The sequence below is a fragment of the Mirounga angustirostris genome, unplaced genomic scaffold (assembly GCF_029215605.1).
Source record: "Mirounga angustirostris isolate CCGP_5_RB_7025 unplaced genomic scaffold, mMirAng1.0.hap1 SCAF_13, whole genome shotgun sequence".
Lineage (NCBI taxonomy): Eukaryota > Metazoa > Chordata > Mammalia > Carnivora > Phocidae > Mirounga > Mirounga angustirostris.
In genome coordinates, this window is record NW_026991721.1 from 23892850 (window position 1) to 23914410 (window position 21561).

Sequence of the window (21561 nt, forward strand, 5' to 3'; positions counted from 1 at the left end):
TCCCAGTGTCCCTGCCGGAGAGCGAAGCCTGGTGGACCTGGCGGATAGTCTTGCAGTCCCTGGAGTGCAAGCTCAGCCGTCTTCCACTGCTTCTGGAGTTTGCTGGCTCTGTTGGTTCTCTGACTTGGTCATGTCTACCTTCAGGCCCCTAGTCATGGTCAGACCTCCCTGTAGCCTCTGCTGCAGCTTTTTCCTTCTGTGTCTTAGCAAGTCCTTGCAGGCAGGCTTCTCAGATCTCAGGCTTGGGCAAGGGAGACTTGGTGTAGGGGTGGAAGTAAGGCTGTCCCAGGCCCTGTCTATACAGGCACCCACTTCTGCCCATGCTGCCTGGTGGTACCCACCCCTTGAAATGCACAGCACCCCTTGGAAATGTAGGTTTCCCTTACAGGCTTGTCTCTCCCAGACAGTACTTGGGGAAGCAGAGCACCAGCCATGACGTTTCTAGGTTTCTCCAAACCCACCTTGATGGCCCAGTGAGCACTCTACCTATGTCAGCCTGGAGCTTTAGACCTGGATGGGGTGTGGGAGGTCAGGGCTTCAGGTCTCATTTGCCTGTCCTTCTCTCTTTACCCCTCTTCTCAGCTCTTCCCTCCCCCAGTAGTACCTTCTACTCTCCCCTCCCATCTGGCTAGAACTGTCTCTGTATCATTCTTCCTCCCTTTTGTCTGGCTTTCTCTCTCCCTCTCCAGGTCTAAAATGGCAGAAGGACTACAGGGAAAAAAACAAGATTCCCAACAACGGGAAATACAAACAAAAAGGAAGATTACCACCTAAAATTGTGTGTTCTAAGACTTGGTCGTGACTCTGATAGGTCCCAGGAATAGGTAGTGGCTCACTCTTTATTGAGATGTTATGGTACCTTTTGTGGATTTTGACACTTGGAGGACCCTCAGGGGTCTTCTGCTATAACCTAGGAGGAGCCCCAGAGACACTCCTTTGTTGAATTAGATCCAGTGTCCATTCTCCTTTGCCACACCACCTCCCTATTCCCCAGTTAGTATCAATGCTAAGACATTGCAAATAACTATGGGAGGAAGTAGTAATAATAATAGCCAGAGGCCCACTTCTATGGATGGGGAGGGATGTATTGGTCAGGGTTTTCCAGAAGATACAGAAACAACAGGAAACAAGATGTGTGGATGGATGAATGAATGAATGAATGAATGAACGGAGGGGAGAGAGGGAGGGAGAGAGAGATGTTTGATTGATTGATTTTAAAAGCATTGGCTCATGTGAATATGGAGCCTTGGTGAGTCCAAAATCTGATGGGTAGCCCAGCAAGCTGGAGGCCCAGGGAAGAGTTGCAGTTTGAGTCCAAAGGTGGTCTTCTGACAGAATTCCTTTTTGCTTGGGGCGGCCAGTCTTTGATCTATTAAGACCTTCATCCAGTTGGATGAGGCCCACCCGCATTGTGAAGGGTAATCTGCTTTACTCAAAGTCCACTGATTTAAATGTTAATTTCACCCAAAAAAACACCTTCACAGGAACATCTGGAATAATGTTTAACCAAATATTTGAGCACAAGCTAAATTGAATTAACCATCACAAGGGAGTTAATGGGTTTCATCATGAGCTGGGAAGATGTTACCAAAATCCCTTCTCAGTAGGTGGTTTCCAGAGAGTTAGGGATTACATCAGATTTCAGTTTTAAGTGGCTGACTTGGCCCCTGGACACCACATTAAGAAAAGAGGGAAGGTAAGTAAGGTTAAGAAAGGGGTTGGGATGTTTCTCCACCTGCTTTATTATAAAGACACACGAGTGTCTTTTGAAGGCCAAGACAGGAACAAAAGGGGGCCTTGGGAAAGGCCTAGGATCAGGGACCAGAGCACAAGCCAGACTCTTCTTGCATCTTTTGCTTCTGATCTCCTCTGTTCCATTCTTATTCCCTGGAGTCTTGCTTCCTCTGCTTCTTGACTCATGTGGCAACTGGGACATGTGCATCATACAAGCCCAACTATCCAAACAAAATCATACTCCCCTTTTCTTACTCCATTCCCAATTCCTGGGGAAACCTTGGTGAACCCAACTTGGGATGGACCCAACTTGTGCTACCCACTTCTGGTCCAATCACGCATGGCAGGGAAATGAGATAATACTTTACAAAGTAAGTGTCAGAGCCTCCCTGCTGAAGATGAGGAGGGCGCAGAGGGTTTCATCACGGGCCTGGCTGACATTGCCAGAAGCGATCCACTTTCCTGTCTCCATGAGTGAGGATTCCAGGAAGTTAAAGATCGTATCTATGAGAATTGGGGGGAGGGGGCTCTCTACCTCTCCCTGCCACCCTACCCATCCTCCCTTTGGAGGATTCTAGCCTCTGTGACATTTGTCACTCACACTTCAATTCATGGTCCAAGAAACAAAAATAATATTTAATGAGAAAAATCTTCTTTGTTTAATTATGGTAAATGTCAAGGTTGAATCCAAGTGCTTTGCTTAAGGTCAACTGTGCAGTGCTATCAAAAAGCATTTAAACCAGAGCTGATGGGCTATTAAAACGCAGACTAGTTAAAACGAGGTGCTGTCCTTCTTCCGTGATTTATTTTCCCCAATTGGAAGCAGTAATGTTGGAGGGGGAACAGTCCTCCAGCAGCTTGTGCGAGGCTCTTCCCTGATGTTCTCTTTAGGCTAATGAGGGACTCCCTAATAAAATCAATGCCCCCAGGCTCCCAAACAGTTACCTCCAAGGCTCAGGAATCCTGTTTCCATTAGATCAGTGGTTTACAAAGGTTCAGTGCCAGGTTTCCCTCCCGGAGTTTCTGCTTTCATGGGTCAAGGGTGAGACCTAGCACTGGCATTTTTTTAAGGCTTCTAAGTGAAGTGTTTCTAATATGTGGTGGGCTTTTGAACAATGGGGTTGAATGCTCAGTTTCGTTAATTAAGGTGCCAAAAGCTGATGCCCTGTTGTGCCCTGAGCTTTCCTGCCTGTTGTACCATCTTTGCTCATAGTGTTCATTCAATCCAAATGTATCATCCTCCCCACTGCCTCTTATTCTCAGAGTGCAGAGCTGCCTCCTAAGATACAGCCTGTATTGTCAAGCTCCAGAAAAGGCAAAGTTGCAGGGCCATGCTCCCCTGTGCTTGGCAGTGAAGAGGATGGAAACCATCGGCGCAAACTTCCCTAGCTCCCTACTAAAAGAGTTAGCGAGGGTCACGTCTGAAGGCTCAGGAAAGAGATGAGAATTCAGACTGTGGAATAGGCCCCTTCAGGTAGTAGTCTGAAAAGAATGGGATGGCAGAACTTTCCCGAGCAGCAAGGAAATCTTTCTCCTGTTATTTATGCACACTGCTTCACTGTTCCTTCTTTCTTTCTTGTCATACAATAGAAATAATGATCTTGGTACTGGACTCTGTGCTGCGCCAGGACAATTAATCACCCACTGAGTCATTTATTTCCTCATACTCCCTTCCACCAGGACTATTATCCTGTAGGTAAACAGAGGCGCCAGTAAATCATGGACAGAACACAAGTCGGTGGGAGAATAGTTGATTAAGCGTCTCCATAACTTACAATTATATAGCACCTCTCATCCCAAAGGATCTCCAAGCACCAGGTAGACTGATGCATGCGCCACTACCCAGCCTCTATATGTGCCATTTCCCACTCCATTGCCTCAGGGGGTGGAATGTTTATTGCCCTTGTCATATAGTTACCCTCGAAGCTGCAGTCACGGGCGAGACAGGAGGCAAAGAAAGGAACTTTTCATTCCTTGTCCTTTCAGGGAGCAGAAATCAACTATCCCAGCAGAAACTTGGCAGCGGTCAGCGTGTAACCTACCCGTCCTCCCGGCCAAAATTTCTTTGGTTTAGGAAATGCTGCAAACACTAGAAAATTCCATGTTTACTCTTCTGAAGGTGGTGACAACAGAGCAGCCATTGAGGTTGAGTGGTGAGCTGGGACAAGATCTAAAGTAAGAGTCACCAGGGCAGAAATGTTTTAGGATCTGCTAGAATCATAGTCTAGGGGAGAGAATCACTCTAAGGAAGGGTCACTGATAATCCTTTAGAGCTATTCATGATAACTCTGCTCTTTATTTTTTTAAGGATTTCTTTATTTATCAGAGTGTGTGAGTACACGAGCAGAGGGAGAGGGGAAGAGAGAAGAAGACTCTCTGCTGAGCGGGGAGCCTGCTTACGGGGGCGGGGGGGTTCAGTCTCATGATCCTGAGATCATGACCTGAGTTGAAATCAAGAGTTGAACGCTTAACCCACTGAGCCACACAGGCGTCCCTCTGCTCTTTAAATTTTTGTAATGGGTGGGTCCCTTTGAAAGAAGAAAACAATTTCCACTTCCCTCCCAGTGTACAATTGTTTGATTATAATGCTACGTTCAACCTTGTCATTAGAGCTCTGGTATCTGTATAAAACCAAAGCCAAGTTAAATTCAAGCAAATTAAATTGGGTTCAGTATACAGTTGACCCTTGAACAATGTGGGGGTTAGGGGCACTGACCTCCCATGCAGTTGAAAATCCATGTATAACTTTTGACTCCCCCAAAACTTTACTAATAGTCTGCTATTGATCAGAAACCTTACTGATAACAGCTGATTAACACAAATTTTGTATGTTATACGCATTATGTAGTGTAATCTTACAATAAAGTAAGCCAGAGAAAAGAAAATGTTGTTAAGAAAATCACAAGAAAGAGAAAATACATTTACAGTACTGTACCGTGTATATATATAGATATATCTATATATATCTATATATAGATAGATATCTCCACGGATAAGTGGATCCACACAGTTCAAACCCGTGTTGTTCAGGGGTCAACTGTAATTCAATTCAATACAAGTTAAATTCACACAAAACTAAAAAGCCAATGTGGTTCTATTTAACAACATTAATTTAATGGGAAGGATGATGTTATTTTGCTGAAACCAAATTACCTCTCAAGTGAGAACATGATATTGACCACTACCTCATTAGTTCTTTTGGCATCCTACTGGGTGCCACGTGATGATCCATTTTTCCATCATTTCTATTTGGACTGCTCTGGAAACTCCCTTTGTGGAGTATACTATACTATTAATTTATTTGGCCTTAATTTGGGACAAACCCAACATTTCTGCGCTAAGTCTACATCTGTGCCATGGGACAAACAAGGCCGTTGAGATCCCACGGCATGATTTGATTATGTGGAGTCATTAGAATGATGCACAAGATGGTAACATTCAATTTTAAGACTGTGATCAAAAGGAAAACCCCCGATTTAAAAAAATTCTCATAAAAATTTTTTAAGGCTCTCCTGGGGTCTATGGGAGCCATCAGCCCCGTATTAAAACACATATGTTCAAAATCATTAGGTTTAGGTCAGTGAAAAATCCTGGGGAAGAAAAGCAAACAAAGATTAAGAGCTAGGCTGCCCATAACATTCATTCCTTAGCAGAGTCATAACACAAGTATGGAATCTTGTTACAGGCATGACCTAGATTGCTAAATGTCCAAGCCTGTCTGTGCTCTTCTTTCCCCCATTTAGTAAGAGACTCCCCCCACTCCCCGGCGCCTCCACTCCACGGGTGCTCTCAGGTCAGTGGGAGCCCCCATTTCTCAGCCTCCCTGGAAGTTCGTTGTGGCCATGTGCTCAGTCTTGCTGATGGCATGGGAGCAGAAGCATGTGACTTCCGTGTCACTCCCCGAAGAGGAAATGGTATCCTTCCTCTGTCTTCCCTGCTTCCCTCTGGCAGGTGTCTGGATGTACTACTGTTGAGCTGGCACCAACTGTGCAGCGTCACCCTGAGAGGGTCCCGAGATAACCCCACAGAGTAGAGGTGCCAGTCGCCCCCGTCTTACCACTATTCTGTTGCATCAAAAGGACACGGACCCGTCTGTTGCATAAATCACTGTATTTCAAGGGATGGGGATTCCACCAGGCTGTGAATACCAAGAGGAATGGATCACTGGGAGCCATCTCAGAAGCTGCCTAGCACGCCAAACACAACCGACGCCTAAATAAAAATAAACTTGGTTTGGGGCACCTGGCTGGCTCAGTCAGTGGAGCGTGAGACTCCCAATCTTCGGGCTGTGGGTTCGAGGCCCATGTTGGGCGTAGAGATTACTTGAAAATAAAATCTTTAAAAAAATTGAAAAAAAAAAAACCAAACTTGGCTTGAGAGACTAACTCTAGCAAGTTAGAGGCAAGACCCTGTATTTCAGGGTCTCTGTGTTACAGCCCCTTCATCTATACTCTAGCCGATACAGAAAGTGAGAGTTTAAGATCCTGAAGATCTTAAAGAGCCCAGCACTCTGCCCCCCCGCCCCCCACATGCTTCCTCCTCAGCTAGTTGTATGGCTGATGCTCAACCACTGTGATTAATTAGGGGAGGGCCTGGTGTTCTCGGACTGGTGGGCTTTTCTCTCACATGGCTTGTTTGACCCTTGTTTGTTTGGGATTTTATTTCGTGAAGGGAAAAATCAGGATAGTCCAAAACAAATTAAGAGGAGTTACTAACCCAGAAGAAATGTGTAGTCATCACTGCAGGACCAACCCTATCCCCTGTGGATAGAGGGATGCAGGGGGAAGCTCACAGTATTTCAGGAATATGACTTGCCAGCAATAACATCGTTAGGGGAAGGCGGAAGTTACAGTGAGTAGTCCAAGCCAATGTTTATACTGGGAAGGAAAACAAACTGGAGGCAGTTTCGATGCCCCGCCTCAAGGTTCCAAAATCGAGTCTGAGGGACAAGAAAAGAAAGGAGCAGAAAGCACGATGGAACATAATAGGTTTTCCTCCCCCTTGCCCAAAAGTCATTCTTTCTTGCATCATCCTGTTTTTATTTTCCCTGAAGTATTATTATAATCAGAAATTTTTGTCTTCATATTTTGGTTCACACTTTTGTCATCCCTCTTCCCCAAAACAAGATATTTCCACAGATGCCTTGTTCAGCATTGATTCTCTCGGGACCTGAACAGACTCTCAGAAGTATCACTGAAGGAATAAAAGAAGAAATGAATGGATGAATGAGTCAGAAGCATGCCAACACAGCAAATGAGCTCCCTAAATCATGAAACGTGCCATGGTTCTGCCCTTTGGTGACAGCGTGAAGATCATATTTTGTCAATAAAGATGAAGAAGAAAAGCTATGAGGGTTAACTGTTAGAGAGGTGCTACCATTCCAGAATAACGCCCCTGCCCCACTGCTTCCAGAATTTTCATTGTCATGTGCCCCTAAGGGGGCCACAAGAGTGCTCCTTGCACACTTCTAGCCACACGGTGAAAGTGACCGAGGGCTCCAGCTCCCGAAATCCACTGCTATGAGTATGCGGATGCCATACGTTCTACTCCCAGCCAGCAACCGCATGGTAGGGAGACTGAGTCAGACCTGGTCCTGGGAGACCCAGCACTCCTCTGACCACTGACTTGGGCTTGAAGACTCCCTGACAGCTTTGGAGAATCCTCCTTGGAGTGTGGGGTGGTCTCAGACACTTCTGCCCAACCTTCCCTCCCTCTCTCCTTCACTCACGACCAGATTCACATCCCAGTCTGGTGGTTCTTCCGGCCTTTTCTGCCTCCTTCCCTGTTTTCCCTCCCAGATGATTCCCCTACCAAATCCTCAGATATTTAATCTCCTGTTGGAGTCTGATTCTCAAAGGACTTGGGCTAACCCAGCCCCTAAGGACCATCCTGGGGTCTGGGTTGGTTGGAAGGAAGGCTGACTGGCTAATCCCAAGCACCACTGAATTTTGAACCCAATGCCTGTTGTCACAGAGCTACCCTCCAGCTTGCCTGTTATACCCAGATCCAGCCTAAATTTGGAAGCCCTAATGGGAAACAGCAGTATTAGGCAAACGCTATTTATTAGTCCATACTCTAGATACGGGGCACTGACAAGAAGAGTAAACATCAGAAGAAGAATAGGAAGTTGAATAGGAAAAACAAAGACGTACAAATCTTTGAGTTCAGAGCCTTTCTCGCCATGGGGGAGGATGTCGGCTTTGACAAGTGGTAGCATGTTATTGAATTTTTGAACGCAAAAGAAGGGAGATTAGAGAATTCAAGTGGATAGTAGCAGCCCTTGGATCAGAGGCACTTAAACATACAGCTTCATCGGCTTTGTGTAATTACAGAAGTAGGAGGTAATTGGACAGCGCATGTCAAAAATGCAATTTCATAGAATGCCTGGGAGGAAGAGGATGGATGTGAACATTTTTCTGACAAATGGATTTCCCAGTCCTGACCTCTGCATTCTCTGGAACACTCTCAGCCTGGCAAAGACACAGAACTTTTTCCTTTTATTAAATTTTATCAATTTCTAATATAACAAAAGAAAATATATTAGTTATCTATCGCCAAGTAACAAGTGACCCCAAAATATAGTGACTTAAAAACATCACTTTTTATCTTCTAGTTACTATGGGTCAGGAATCCAGCACAATTTAGCCGGTCCTCTGACTCAAGGTCTGTCATTGACTATCATCAAGGGATCATCTGGGTTGCGGCCATTTCCAAACTCGGCTGGGGAAGGATGTTTCCATGTGATTGTTGGCGATCTTCAGGGTGTTTTGTGGGCTGCTGCACTAAGGACCTCAGTTTCCCAGTGGCTATTGGCTGGAGGCTGCCCCGAGTTCCTTGCCAGGCGGGACTGTCTGTGGGGATGTTCACAAGGTGTGGCTCTGCGGTTCACCAGAGTGAACAGGTGAGAGGGCTAGAGAGAGGATAAGGGGAGGGGAGAACTTAGAACCTTTGTAAAACTGAATGTTGAGAGTAATAGCCATCTTTTTGGCCATGTTCTATTTGTTAGAGGCAAGTTACTAGGTGCAGCCCACACTCAAGGGATGGGGATTCCACCAGGCTGTGAATACCAAGAGGAATGGATCACTGGGAGCCATCTCAGAAGCTGCCTACCACGCCAAACACAACTGACGCCTAAATAAAAATAAACTTGGTTTGGGGCACCTGGCTGGCTCAGTCAGTGGAGCGTGAGACTCCCAATCTTGGGGCTGTGGGTTCGAGGCCCATGTTGGGCGTAGAGATTACTTGAAAATAAAATCTTAAAAAAAATTGAAAAAAAAAAAAATCTTGGCTTGAGAGACTAATGGAAGAAGGATATAGAAGGGTGAGAAGCTACAAGGACCCTTCCAAGGATATCCTTTATAGGGCTTGATGGGCATTTGCAGACGACAGATGATTGGCTGGCATTCAAATTGTGCTAGGCAAACTTCTCCACCCAATTCCTTTTTTTTTTTTTCCCCACCCAATTCTTAATAATAACTGAATCTTATAAATGTGCCATGGGTCCCCAAGCAGTCTGTTGCAAACAGAGAGTGTCCTTAAGTTTTATGCTGTGTCACAGGAGTTCACATGCGTTGTGTGTTCTAGGCCATATTATATGTGTTTGTTTGAATATAAAAGTACAAAAACTACTCACCACGGAACAAAACTGATGTTGCAAGGTGAAGTGTTTGTGGATTTCGTTTGAAGATCCTGACAAAGATTTCATGGCGCCACTTCTCTTTCAATGAGGCACCTCTGCTGAGTCATTAGTGCCCATTTCCTCTGTGACAAGGAGACGTTAACTACTATCATCTGCTAATAGGAAAACATGGAGAGATTTTGCAACATGTATTTATTCTCTGTTATTTCAGGCATCCAACCTCCCTGTTCATGAATTCTGTGTGGTCTGCACACGAGCCACGTTAAACACCCCTGGAGCATAGCTCCTCTCTCTGGCCTCTGGTTGTGTGAATATGGAATGCTCTCAGCCTGGGCTGCCTTTCCTGCCTTCTAGCCCTGTGTGGTTTTGCCTTCCCCTTTGATATTCCACTTAGGGAGTCAGGGGCGGTCTCAGAGAGACAGTGACACATCATCGGAGTGAAGGGCCGCACCTGCTCTGTGTTCCCAGAGTCACCCCCATTTCAGTGTTCAGACAAATAAATCTACAGTGACTATCTAATATAATTCAACACTTCTTCCTCTCCAGGTGAGCTGCTTAAGGACAATATACACCCGCTGTGGTTATAAAGTCTCCACCATTTGGCACACGGTAGATGTTGAAAAAAAATACCTCTTGGCTAGATCAGTGTCTCTCAAACATTTTGGTCTTAAGACCTCTTTATTTTTTATTTATTTATTTATTTTTTAAGATTTTATTTATTTATTTGAGAAAGAGACTGAGAGAGAGAGAACACGAGAGGGGGGAGGGTCGGGAGGGTCAGAGGGAGAAGCAGACTCCCCGCCGAGCAGGGAGCCCGATGCGGACTCGATCCAGGGACTCCAGGATCATGACCTGAGCCGAAGGCAGTCGCTTAACCAACTGAGCCACCCAGGTGCCCATTAAGACCTCTTTATAGTGTTAACATTTATTGAGATTTCTGAAGAGCTTTTGTTTATATGGGGTTATATCTATTGATGTTTACCATATTGGAAATTATAACTGAATAATAAAGCTAGTCATCAAAAACAAGGAAAGTCTAAGAATCTTTCACAGTCAAGAGGAACCTAAAGAGACATGACTAAAAGTGATATGCTGTCCTGGACAGGATCTTGGAACAACAACAACAACAACAAAAGGATATTAGGGAAAACTAAGGAAATCTGGATCCATACTTTAGTATGGACTTTAGTTAATTATATATCAATATTAGGTCATTAACTGTAACCAGTATACCATACTGTGGGGGTATATGAGCACTCTCTACACTATCTTTGCAATTCTTTGTAAATCTAAAGCTATTTTAAAGTCAGAAGTGTAGGGGCACCTGGGTGGCTCAGTTGGTTAGGCGACTGCCTTCAGCTCAGGTCATGATCCTGGAGTCCCAGGGAGTCTGCTTCTCCCTCTGATCCCCCTCCCTCTCATGCTCTCTCTCTCATTCTTTCTCCCTCAAATAAATAAATAAAATCTTAAAAAAAAAATAAAGTCAGAAGTTCATATAAAAAAGGAAAAAAGAAAGGATATTGATATGTAAGTGAGAAAATCATATTGGAGATCCAAGGCAATATCGTTGAATATGCTTTATTTGACTTAAAGAAAACTAGACTTCTCAAACTCAGTTTTGTATTGTGGTAAAATACACCAAACATAAAATTTACTATCTTAACCATTTTGAAGTGTACAGTTCAATAGTATTAAATACATTCATAATGTTGTGCAAGCATCACCACCATCCATCTCCAGAATTCTTTTCGTCTTGTAAAACTGAAACTCTGTACCCACTAAACAGTAACTCCCCATTCCCTCCTCCTCGGGGCCCTGGCAGCCATCATTCTACTTTATGTCTCTATGATTTGACTACCCTAAGTACATGATGTAAGTACTTGTCTTTTTGTGTCTGGCTTACTTCACTTACTATAATGTCCTCAAAGTTCATCCATGTTGCAGAATATGCTAGAATTTTCTTCCTTTTGAAGACTGGATAATACTCCGTTGTATGTATTTATCACATTTGGCCTCTCCATTCATCTGGACATTTGGAGTTGCTTCCATATGATAGCCATAGTACATAGTGTTGCTATGAACAGGGGTGTACAAACAACTCTTTGAGGCGCTGCTTTCAGTTATTTTGAGGTAAATACCCAGAAATGAAATTGCTATACCATATAGTAATTATATTTTTAATTTTTTGAGGAACTGCCATATTATTTTCCATAGTGGCTGCACCATTTTACATTCCCACCAACAGTGCACGAGGGTTCCAGTTACTCCACATCCTCACCAACACTTGCTGTTTCCTGGGGTTCCCCCCCCCCCCCCCCCCGCTTAATTGTAGCAGTTCTAATGGTGGTGTCTCATTGTGGTTTGTTTTTCTTTTCCCTAATGAGTGATGTGGGCATCTTTTCATACACATGTTGGCCATCTGTATGTCTTCCTTAGAGAAATATCCATTCAAGCCCTTTGCCCATTTTTGATTCGGGTTGTTCGTGTTTCCATTGTTGAGTTTTAGGTGTTGTCCATATATTCTGTATTTGCGAATATTTTCTTCCCTTCTGTTGGTTGCCTTTTTACTCTGTTGACAGTGTCTTTTGATGCACAAAATTAAAAAATTTAAATTTTTAGTCTGTTCTTTATTATCACCATGCTCCTGCAATTGTAAACCATGCCAGTGGTAAAATACTCCTCACAGGAAGACTTTTAAGCACTCAGATTCCTGTGCTCCCCCTCCAGCGCACTCAATTGGGATTCCCCAAGGGGTGGCTCAGGACTCTGAATGTCTGCCCAGATGCTATGGACTGAATTAGGCCCTCCCTACATTCCTATGTTGGAGCCATAACCCCCAATGTGATGGGATCTGGAGATGGGGCATTTGTGCGGCAACATTTAGCTTTAGATGAGGTCATGAGGGTGCGATTTGTGCCCTTCTAAGAAGGGACACCAGAGAGCTTTCCACCTGTAAGCCAAGAGAAGACATCTCCAAATGAAATGTCCCTGGCCAGCACCTCGATCTGGGACTTCCCAGTCTCCAGAACTGTGAGAGATAAATGTGCGTTGGTTAAACCCTCCAGTCTGTGGCATTTTGTTATGGCGGCTTGAGGTGATGAAGAGGCCAGGTGAGTCTGAAGTTCATCTAGGTTTAAGAACTCTTGATCTCAGCCAGGAATAACCATTAATTTGAGTTCTTCTGCCATCTTGGTTGGGAAGGACTTTTCCTTGATGGAAACACATGCTCTATCTAATTGATCAGTGATGTTTACCAAGGATGGCAGAGTGAAGGGGAGGGGTGAGGGCACATGGAGGGGGGCAATTATTTGTCACAGGTGCTGTATATTTGCCATCCTTATATTTCTTTACAGTTTTTTTTTTTTTTTGACAGAGAGAGAGGGTGAGTGGGTGGGGGAGGGGCAGAAGGAGAAAGACTCTTAAGCAGGCTCCACACTCAGCACAGAGCCCAACGTGGGGCTCGATCTCATGACCCTGAGATCTTGATGAGCCGAAATCAAGAATGGGACACTCAACTGACTGAGCCACCCAGGTGCCTCTGTTCTTTACAGTTTTTTTTTTTTTTAGATTTTATTTATTTATTTGACAGAGATAGAGACAGTGAGAGAGGGAACACAAGCATGGGGTAGTGGGAGAGGGAGAAGCAGGCTTCCCGCTGAGCAGGGAGCCCGACGCAGGGCTCAATTCCAGGACCTTGGGATCATGATCTAAGCCACCCAGGTGCCCCTATTTCTTTACAGTTTTAACAGCTTCTGTCCTTATTTCCTTGAGTCCCTTTTTTCCTTTTTGGCATTGTAATATTGTTAACAATGTTAACAAATCCTCAGAGAACTTTACACCCTTCCCCTTGACTCACTCATGCTCCTTGGATTTCAAAAACAGATGCTGAGGAGCCAAGAGTTACTGTCTACATTTACCCATTGGGCTTTCCCTTTTGACTTATCTTGTTTTTTTTCCATTTCTGTTCAGAGTTCTCAAACAAGCTTGGAAGTGGTTCGTTAGTTAGATGTTCTAACTTTAAAGCAAAAGAATATTTGGCATTAGAAGTAAAAGACAATTAAAATGTAACATTATTGCATTCCTTATCTTTGTCATCCATCCAGCTGTCATTTTTGAGCACCTTCTAGGAGTCAGTCCCTGTGCTGCTGGGCCTTTGAGAGACAAAGATAAATAGAAGATAAAATCTCTGCCCTTGGGAAGCTCCAAGCCAAACATGAGGGCTGGATTTCATATCAAATCATTATAATGTGTTAAGTGCTATACTGGGAGGTGCTAAGGGAGCACAACGGAGAGCCCATTGCTGTCTGGAGGGGATGATTGAGGGTTTTTTGGAATGCTCATCATGCCCCTTTCCCCTGTGGATTCATTAATTCATTAAACAAACATGGAGACCCTCCTATGTGCCAAGCTCTGATCCAGGCATTTGGGGTATATCAGTGAACAAGATAAAAATTCCTGCTCTGGTAGAGCTTGTGTTGTAACAGAGGGACCAAATAGACTGAGGCCTCATCTAGGGACCAGCACATCAGATCTATGAGCTGGTGACATGGTATGAGAGACTGTGGTTTGGACTTGTGGCTGGGGTCAGTTGCTCTTGCTTCCCTCCCACCATCTTCAGGGGAGGCAAAGGCGGCCTCATCTTGCCCAGTCTCAGGACTGATCTTAAGAAGGGAGGCCCTGGGCCCTGACCCTGATGTGCTTACCTTGGGGAAGGAGGAAGCATCAGGCTAGCCTGAAAAAGAGAGTCTTTCCTAATCTTGACATTCGGGTGAGCTACCCCTTCATGTTAGAAGAGTGTAGGAATTGGTGGTGGTGCTGGTGGTGGTGATGAGGTGAGGGAAGGAGAGAAGGACAGAAGTGGCTTTCAGGGACCTAGAGGAAGGCAAGGAGAGGAGAAGGGAGCCTCCTTTACTTTAGGTCTAGAAAAAGTACAGAGATAAGGAATTCGATGATGAGGAATTGCTCACCAGGCAGATAAGGAGAGAGGGGGTTTTAATTCAAGGAGTAGCAGATGTTGAAGCATAGGCTCCACCAATGAAACCCCTGTAATGCTTTTTTTTTAAACCCCGTTATCTAGATGAGGAACCTGCATTGGACCCCTCTTGTGCTCATGTCCTCTGGGCTGCCCACCATTTAGTCCGGTCGTTGCTGGACCTACCCGACATAGGTGTAACCTGCCTGACCACCCCTTGTCCAGACTGTACCTCGCTTCTCTTGTTTTCTGCTGTTGGGGAGGAAGAACTTTTACTCTGCCCTCTTAGGTTCTTCTGGAGGCCTGCAGTTAAACTGACAAAGACAGATCAACAGAAGAAAAGGTGTTATTTGCATGTGGAAGTTAACCAAAGAAGTAGCTAGCTCATGAAATGGTTAAAGTTAGAGGATTACATACCTAATTTAGTAGGGGAAAGGGAAGGGGGGAGAAGAGTTCTTCAATGGGAAGGACAAATAGATTTCTTTAGGAAAGACAAATAGGTTTTTAGGAGAATGAGCAGAAGATAAGAAAGTTTGTGATGTTTGTTTATGCAGGTGCAAGTGGTCTTTCTGTTTTCTTAATGGCCGTGACACTCCCCTGAGAGGGAACTCACGGCAGCCTCATTTCCCAGAAGTTGCTGCTTTTAGCAAGATAAGGGAAATCCTGACAAGGTTTCTTTCTGCCTCTTTTGATTCTCAGTTGCTTTCAGCTTAAAATAATCCTCATGCCAAAAGAGCCTATCTTAAGGTGGCATGTTCGGATCCCCTTCACTGCCTCAGGACTTCCCAACTGCTTGGGAAGTCTGCAGGGACCCACCTGGCACTCACACATGCATGATCTGCAAGAGGATGGTGGAGTGATGGACAGGGGAGCCCAGTGAGAACCGTCCCCTCTTTTGTCCCTTGGGCTTTCAACATGGCCCCCAGAAGGTCCCTGTACTATGGGACCCAGTTGATCACAGTGGTGGCTAACTCTAGATACCCCTGGTGATGGCTTTCCCTCTTTTCCTGCTGTACTTCTTCCAGTTCCCAATCTTTTTCCTTGGTCATTTCCCCAAATACCTGCATGCTTGCATAAAAGCCCTTGCCCATGCTCTCCTTTGTGGCAGAAACCAATCTAAGACAGAAAGGGTAAGGATGGTGCCAAGATACCATAGATAATAGATGGTAGAAAAGGAATCAAAATCTGGGCTTCACTCAAAGACAGGTCCTTTCTTCTTCCCACTGTGGTACCTTTCTTCTCTGCATGTTTTTAGTGGCTAAACTATACTTACATTCATTGTTTTGAGTCTTCTAGGCAAATAGCTAAAATAAACTAGGAGTGGAAAAAATAAGACATTTTGTAAAGTTTGAAAGCATGAAAGTTACATCTGGTTTCTCTGGAATTTTGAGAGTCATTGCCATCAACAGTTAAATTTGGAAAGTTTGTCAAAATACTGGTTTTGGAATGGTTTCCTTAAAATTATTTGATTTGGGACCCATTTCATGTGGTTTTCATAACATATAAGTGGTTTTTTAAGACAGGGCAAAGCTGTTTGGTTTCAAACTTGTTTTTTAAAACCAGACCACTTAGGCAAAATATTTTTGTAACATTTTTATACTATCTAAAAATTAAATTGTTTTTAATCCAAACAACTTAAAACTCTTTAGAAACCTATTTATCTGAGTCCTAAGATTTCTGGGTAAGTTTCACCCTATTTAACTTCAAAACACTTAGTCAAAATAGCTGGGATCTGGGACAGATTTCAAAGCTGAATACTTTCAAATGGCTCATCTAGATAACATGCAATGATATATGGACCATTTTATTGTCTCAAAACATTGGTTTCCCATCATATAAATAAAGCCTAAGCAAGAGCTTCACATTATTGCAAAACCAGTTACATATTTGAAAAATTAAAACATCTGTGCAATGTGCAAATGGATTGAAATGTTTTCTTTATCAATAATATGGAAACTATTTTGCAAAACTTTCAGCGCAGCCTCCTCTTTTCCCTCCCATAGGATTGCGACTCCATGGTTTGTGCATCATTGGATGGAGCCAGGTCCATGTGGCCTTGCCTTTTGTTTACTCTTTTACTGGTATTGTCACTTGTAATTTTTCAGAGCAATGCTATTAGGCACGTATGATTATTATCCCTTTCTCAAAAAGAGCACCCAGGGTCCAAAAAGTTTTTTTGTTGAGAGGGAACACAAGCAGGGGGCGGAGCTGGAGAGGGAGAAACAGGCTCCCTGCTGAGCAGGGAGCTGGATGCAGGACTCGATCCCAGGACGCTAGGATCATGACTTGAGCTGCCTGAGCCACCCAGGTGCTCCCAGGGTCAAAAAAGGTTTTACGTCTTCTCTAAAGTCGTAAAGTTCCTCAAGGACAGGTTTCAGACCTCCTCTGTTTGGCTGTGTTTCTCAGACTCTTAGCCATATTACTTCCTGTCTCATGCCCATTTTTCATCACTTGGACTCACTGAACCTCTTGCTCTGGTCTGTGTACTTCCCTTCTTTCTAGTCTGTTTCAGTAGATCTCAACCAAAGAATTGCCATGTACCTGCATTAAGTGGCCAGATAGGTTCCGAGTAATTTGCCGTCCATCACAAATGTGGTTATGAGCTAATAATGATTCAGGTTGAGACATGAGAGTGGGTTCAGGACTATCTGTAAAGTAATATCATTCCTGCATATTCCTATTCATTTATGATTCTTGAGCAGGGACAAGGGGGAAAATGTGCAGTTAAAGCACAAGACATTCCATAATCCAGATGAAACTAGCCCCTTTAGCTATCCTTCAGGATGAGAACGGCCCTGGGCCAGGAATTGAACATTCTCTTTACATGTGGCTACTCTAAGCTCAGGCTGGAGCCAAGGGGGAGGTAACTTAGGGGCATATTGCTACCAGAGGGGCAGAATTTGAAAGGGTGAGGGTTGGGAGTAAAGGGGACAGGAAGTGACATTCTGCATAGTAACAGGAAGGACTTATAAATAGGGAATTGTAGGGAAAAATAAAATATTTTCTGCATAGTAACAGGAAGGACTTATAAATAGGGAATTGTAGGGAAAAATAAAATATTTCTCCTTCTCCTTATAGGATGACTGTACTGCCCTTGAAGTTGATGTTTGTCTTTGGAAAGGTGAGTGGGTGTATTTATGTTCAGTGGTTAAGAGTTGGACAATGAGGAGAAATATGAAGTATGTCTCTATTCTGGAATATTTTGTGGGCCCCAATTAAAATAATTTGTCATGGACAGGTATATTCTTACTGGGCTCATCTACAGAATTAAATCATTTTGCCTCTGACTTGGTATAAACCTGTTAAGTGAAGAATTAAGACAATTGTGCAAATAATGTAGTCTTTGTGAAAAATAATAAGGGGAGACCTCACTCAATGGAGTTGGGAGGCCGGCAGGGGGGTTGCCCATGCCCTACCACTTCTCATCGCCTGTAGACCCAACAGGAAGATAGGGACCTTGCCCTGGATACTACTTTACTACCACCGCGGTTCTTTCCAGGAAGAAAGTCTCTCCTCCTGCCCTGGCAACAGCCCAGCCAATGAGAAACAGTCACAACTCAGCCAATGAAAAGCCACTATACTCCCAACTCCCAGTTTACTCCAATGGGTTTTTTGTTTACAACAGCCCCTCTCGACTTACCCCTTTCCTCTATAAATAAAGAACTTTGTGTGCTTTGTTCTGCAGACATGCCAGTGCTTTTCCCCTAACTTGTCTTGTCTTGGGCTGCAATTATCTGTTGTCCTGAATAAACCCATCTTTTGCTGGTAAAATAACTGGCAGTTTTATTTTTAAGGTTAACATCTTCAAATATAGTTTTCTCTGAAAAAGTCTTCTAAGTAGGGCAAAGGATATATTTTTTTTAACATGAATTTTCCCCAAACTGCTTTTGGGTTATGTTAATAAAGCCATTGTCTGTGGGAGGAAATGCCACGGGGAGGGGGGGGCAGGGGATGGGGGGTGAGTGGAGATTCTTGTGTAGTGGGAAAAATGATAATCCAACAAATAAAATAGCTGGCTGTCTTTCTGTATTCCAGGGGAGGCACTAATTCCTGTTTTTAATTTCACTGTATTTAAATTCCCCTTTAGAAGTGGGCAACTTTTTCGAAGGAAATCACCTGGAGTCTTGATGGACTTTTCGGATTGAGGAAGGTAAGACCCCCTCCCCCCCTTCCTGGCTGAATTTTGATGGGCAAGTGTGAATTGCTCTGGAGATAAAGACATAAGAATTAGGGTTTGGAAGCTGAAGCAGAATGACGAAGGTATCCAGAGAGAGAAGGACCCAAAGATGAAGGAGACAGGCACACACCCTAGACAGTCCATAAGAGAGAAAGACTGATAGGTTTTAGGGGAGAAATGCCAAATATTCGGTTTTTGTTTTTGTTTTTTTTTAAAGATTTTATTTATTTATTTGAGAGCGAGAATGAGAGAGAGAGAGCACATGAGAGGGGGAAGGGTCAGAGGGAGAAGCAGACTCCCTGCCAAGCAGGGAGCCCGATGCGGGACTCGATCCAGGGACTCCAGGATCATGACCTGAGCCGAAGGCAGACGCTTAACGACTGAGTCACCCAGGTGCCCCAAATATTCGTTTTTGACAATGTGTGATTGTGTAGGAAATATAGAGAACAAAGTCAAACAACATAAGAGGACCTATGATAGATCTAAAACGTTGATTCAGGAGCCAGACTGCCTTTTTATAAATCTCAGATCCGACCCTTGCTGGCTGCACGATTCTGGGCAGGTGAGTTCCCTGCCACCCCCATGCTTCCATTTCCCCAACTACAGACCTAGGATGATGATGACCCACTCCTAGGGTTGTTGAGGGGAAGAACTGATTTTTCTCCAACTACTGTATGTGTCAAGGGTCAAGAATAGTGTCTGGCCTCTAATAACACATTATAAGCACCACATGTATGTTATCATTATTAAATATTTCAGAGGCACTTTACTTAACCCCACTTTGGCCACCCTTGCTCTCCCATTTCTGTGACCCCTTTTTCGGCAAAACTCACTGGAGTATTGTTTATCTTCTCTGCCTGTGAGGCTTTTCCTCACATTTTCTCCTGAACTAGTGTTTCTCACGCTTGCTTTTTTCATTATTGTTCCCCCCTCCTCCATGAGTCTTTTTGGACGTTTTTTAAACCGCCTCCTCTCACCCATGACTTGTTGATACCACAGACATCCTGATGTGTAGTTGTTTATGTACTATGTGTTTATCTGTGCTCTGGACATAACAAGAACAAGGCTTTTTCCACCTCCCCAGAATCGATTTTCCCTTCCCGGGGAATGATATCATCCCACTGATATCATTGCATGTCTTAAATCTACCCCAGTCCTTCTTTTGTCTCTGCTACAAAACAGTTCTTGTTCAAGGTCAGATTGCTGACCTCCATGTTGCAGAATCCATGGTTAGTTTTCAGTTCTCATTTTAACAGACCTGTCCCTGGCATCTGCACAGCTGATCCCTCCCTTCTCCTTGATACAGTTTCTTCAGTGGCCTTCTGGAGCATCCCATTCTCTTGGTTTTTCTCCTGTTCACTGGTTGTTCTTGTGATTCCTCTCTTCTTGTCTTCCTCTTGATATGAATGGAGGGCCCTAGGGCTCAGTCCTTGATATTCTTCTCTGTACTCACTCACTTTAAGATTAACTTAAAGCCAGAATTGGCTTTAAGTTAATCTCTGTACCGTTGACTCCCCACTTAATGTCCCAACCAAAAGTCTCTCGTGGACTCCAGGCTAGTATAATAACTGCTTACTTGTTTTCTCTACTTTGGTATTTAATGAACCTCCTCCGTTGACATGTTCAAGATTGAACTTTTGGATTCTTCCCGCAAACTGCTTTATCCAAGGTCTTTCCCCTTCTCTATTTTTCTTACACACCCTAATCCATTAGGAAATTCTGATACCAAAATAAATCCGGAATGTTCCTTAGTATTTACCCAAATGAATTTTAAAAATCTTGTGTTCACCCACAAATGAGCACATGGATGCTTATAGCTGCTTTATTCATAGTGGCCAAAACTTGGAAGCAACCAAGATGTCCTTCAGTAGGCAAATGGATAAATAAACTGTGGTACATCCAGACAATGGAACATTATTCAGCACTAAAAATAAATGAGCTATCAAATCATGAAAAGATATGGAGAAAACATAATGAATATTATGAAGTGAGAGAAGCCAATCTGGAAAGGCCACATACTGTATGATTCCAACAATACAACATTCTGGAAATTCAAAACTATGGAGACAGTAAAAAGATCACTGGTTGCCAGGGGTTGGGGGAGAGAGAGGGATGAGTAGGCAGATCACAGGGGTTTAGGGCAGTGAAACTATGATGTATGATGCTACAGTGGTGGATACGTGTTGTTATATATTTGTCAAAAATGTGTATCATGAGATGTACAAGACCAAGAATGAACCCTAATGTAGACTCTGGGCTTTGAGTGATAATGATGGGTAAGTGCAGGTTCATCAGTGATAACAAGCATACCCATGGGGTATAGGATATTGACAGAGAGGTAGGTCGTACGTGTGTGGGGGCAGAGGGTTGATGGGCACTCTTTGTACTTCTCACTCAGTTTTGCTGTGAACCTAAAACTGCTCTAAAAAATAAAGTGTGTCTAAAAAAAAGACGTCCAGAATCTGCTACCAGGTTGATGGGAGCCAGCATCTCATTCTGTTCTCAATGGCCACAACTGCCTTCTAACTGGGCTCCATGCTATGGCTTGTCTCCCTGTAGTTCATGCCCATCCCAGGCCCCCCCATCCTACTCAGAGAAAACCCAAAGTCCTGATCATGGCTTTTTAGGTCCTTCTTTCTGACCCCTGTCCTCCCCTTCTCCCTCTTGTTCACTCTGCTCCAGCCACACTGGCCCCCTTGCTCTTTCTCTAACACACCATGCGTGCTCCTACCTCGTGGCCTTTGCACTGGCTGTTCCCTGTCCCGCCATGCTCTTCCATGGATCCTCATGACTCTTCACCTCTTGCAAGCCTTTGCTTGAATGCTACCTTCTCACTGAGGCCTTCTTGTCCACCAGTTTAAACTGTAGCTCTCCTGCCCTGCACTCTGAGCTCCCTTACCTGCTCTATTTGCTCTGTTTTTCATAGCACATCATTTTTTTAGTGGGAGGGGGGCAGAGAGAGAGGAAGAGAGAGAATCCAAAGCAGGCTCTGTGCCCAGTGTGGAGCCCAGTGCAGGATCTGATCCCATGACCCTGAGA

The 21561-nt window shown here is 44.1% G+C and overlaps 1 protein-coding gene across 4 annotated transcripts in view; it reads left to right on the forward strand.

The window, feature by feature from the left end:
- PAMR1 (peptidase domain containing associated with muscle regeneration 1) overlaps window positions 1-21561 on the forward strand; it is a 154441-nt gene that overhangs the window by 26795 nt on the left and 106085 nt on the right. For 2 of the 4 annotated variants that reach the window (XM_064576644.1, XM_064576645.1), the window contains exons 3-4: window positions 17424-17466; window positions 18433-18495. In XM_064576644.1, the coding sequence (XP_064432714.1) occupies window positions 17425-17466; window positions 18433-18495 (105 nt within the window). In that variant the 5' untranslated portion in view covers window position 17424. Of the gene's footprint in view, window positions 1-8347; window positions 8636-17423; window positions 17467-18432; window positions 18496-21561 lie in introns of those variants that run through there. The other 2 variants (XM_064576643.1, XM_045893902.3) reach the window with 2 other exon arrangements.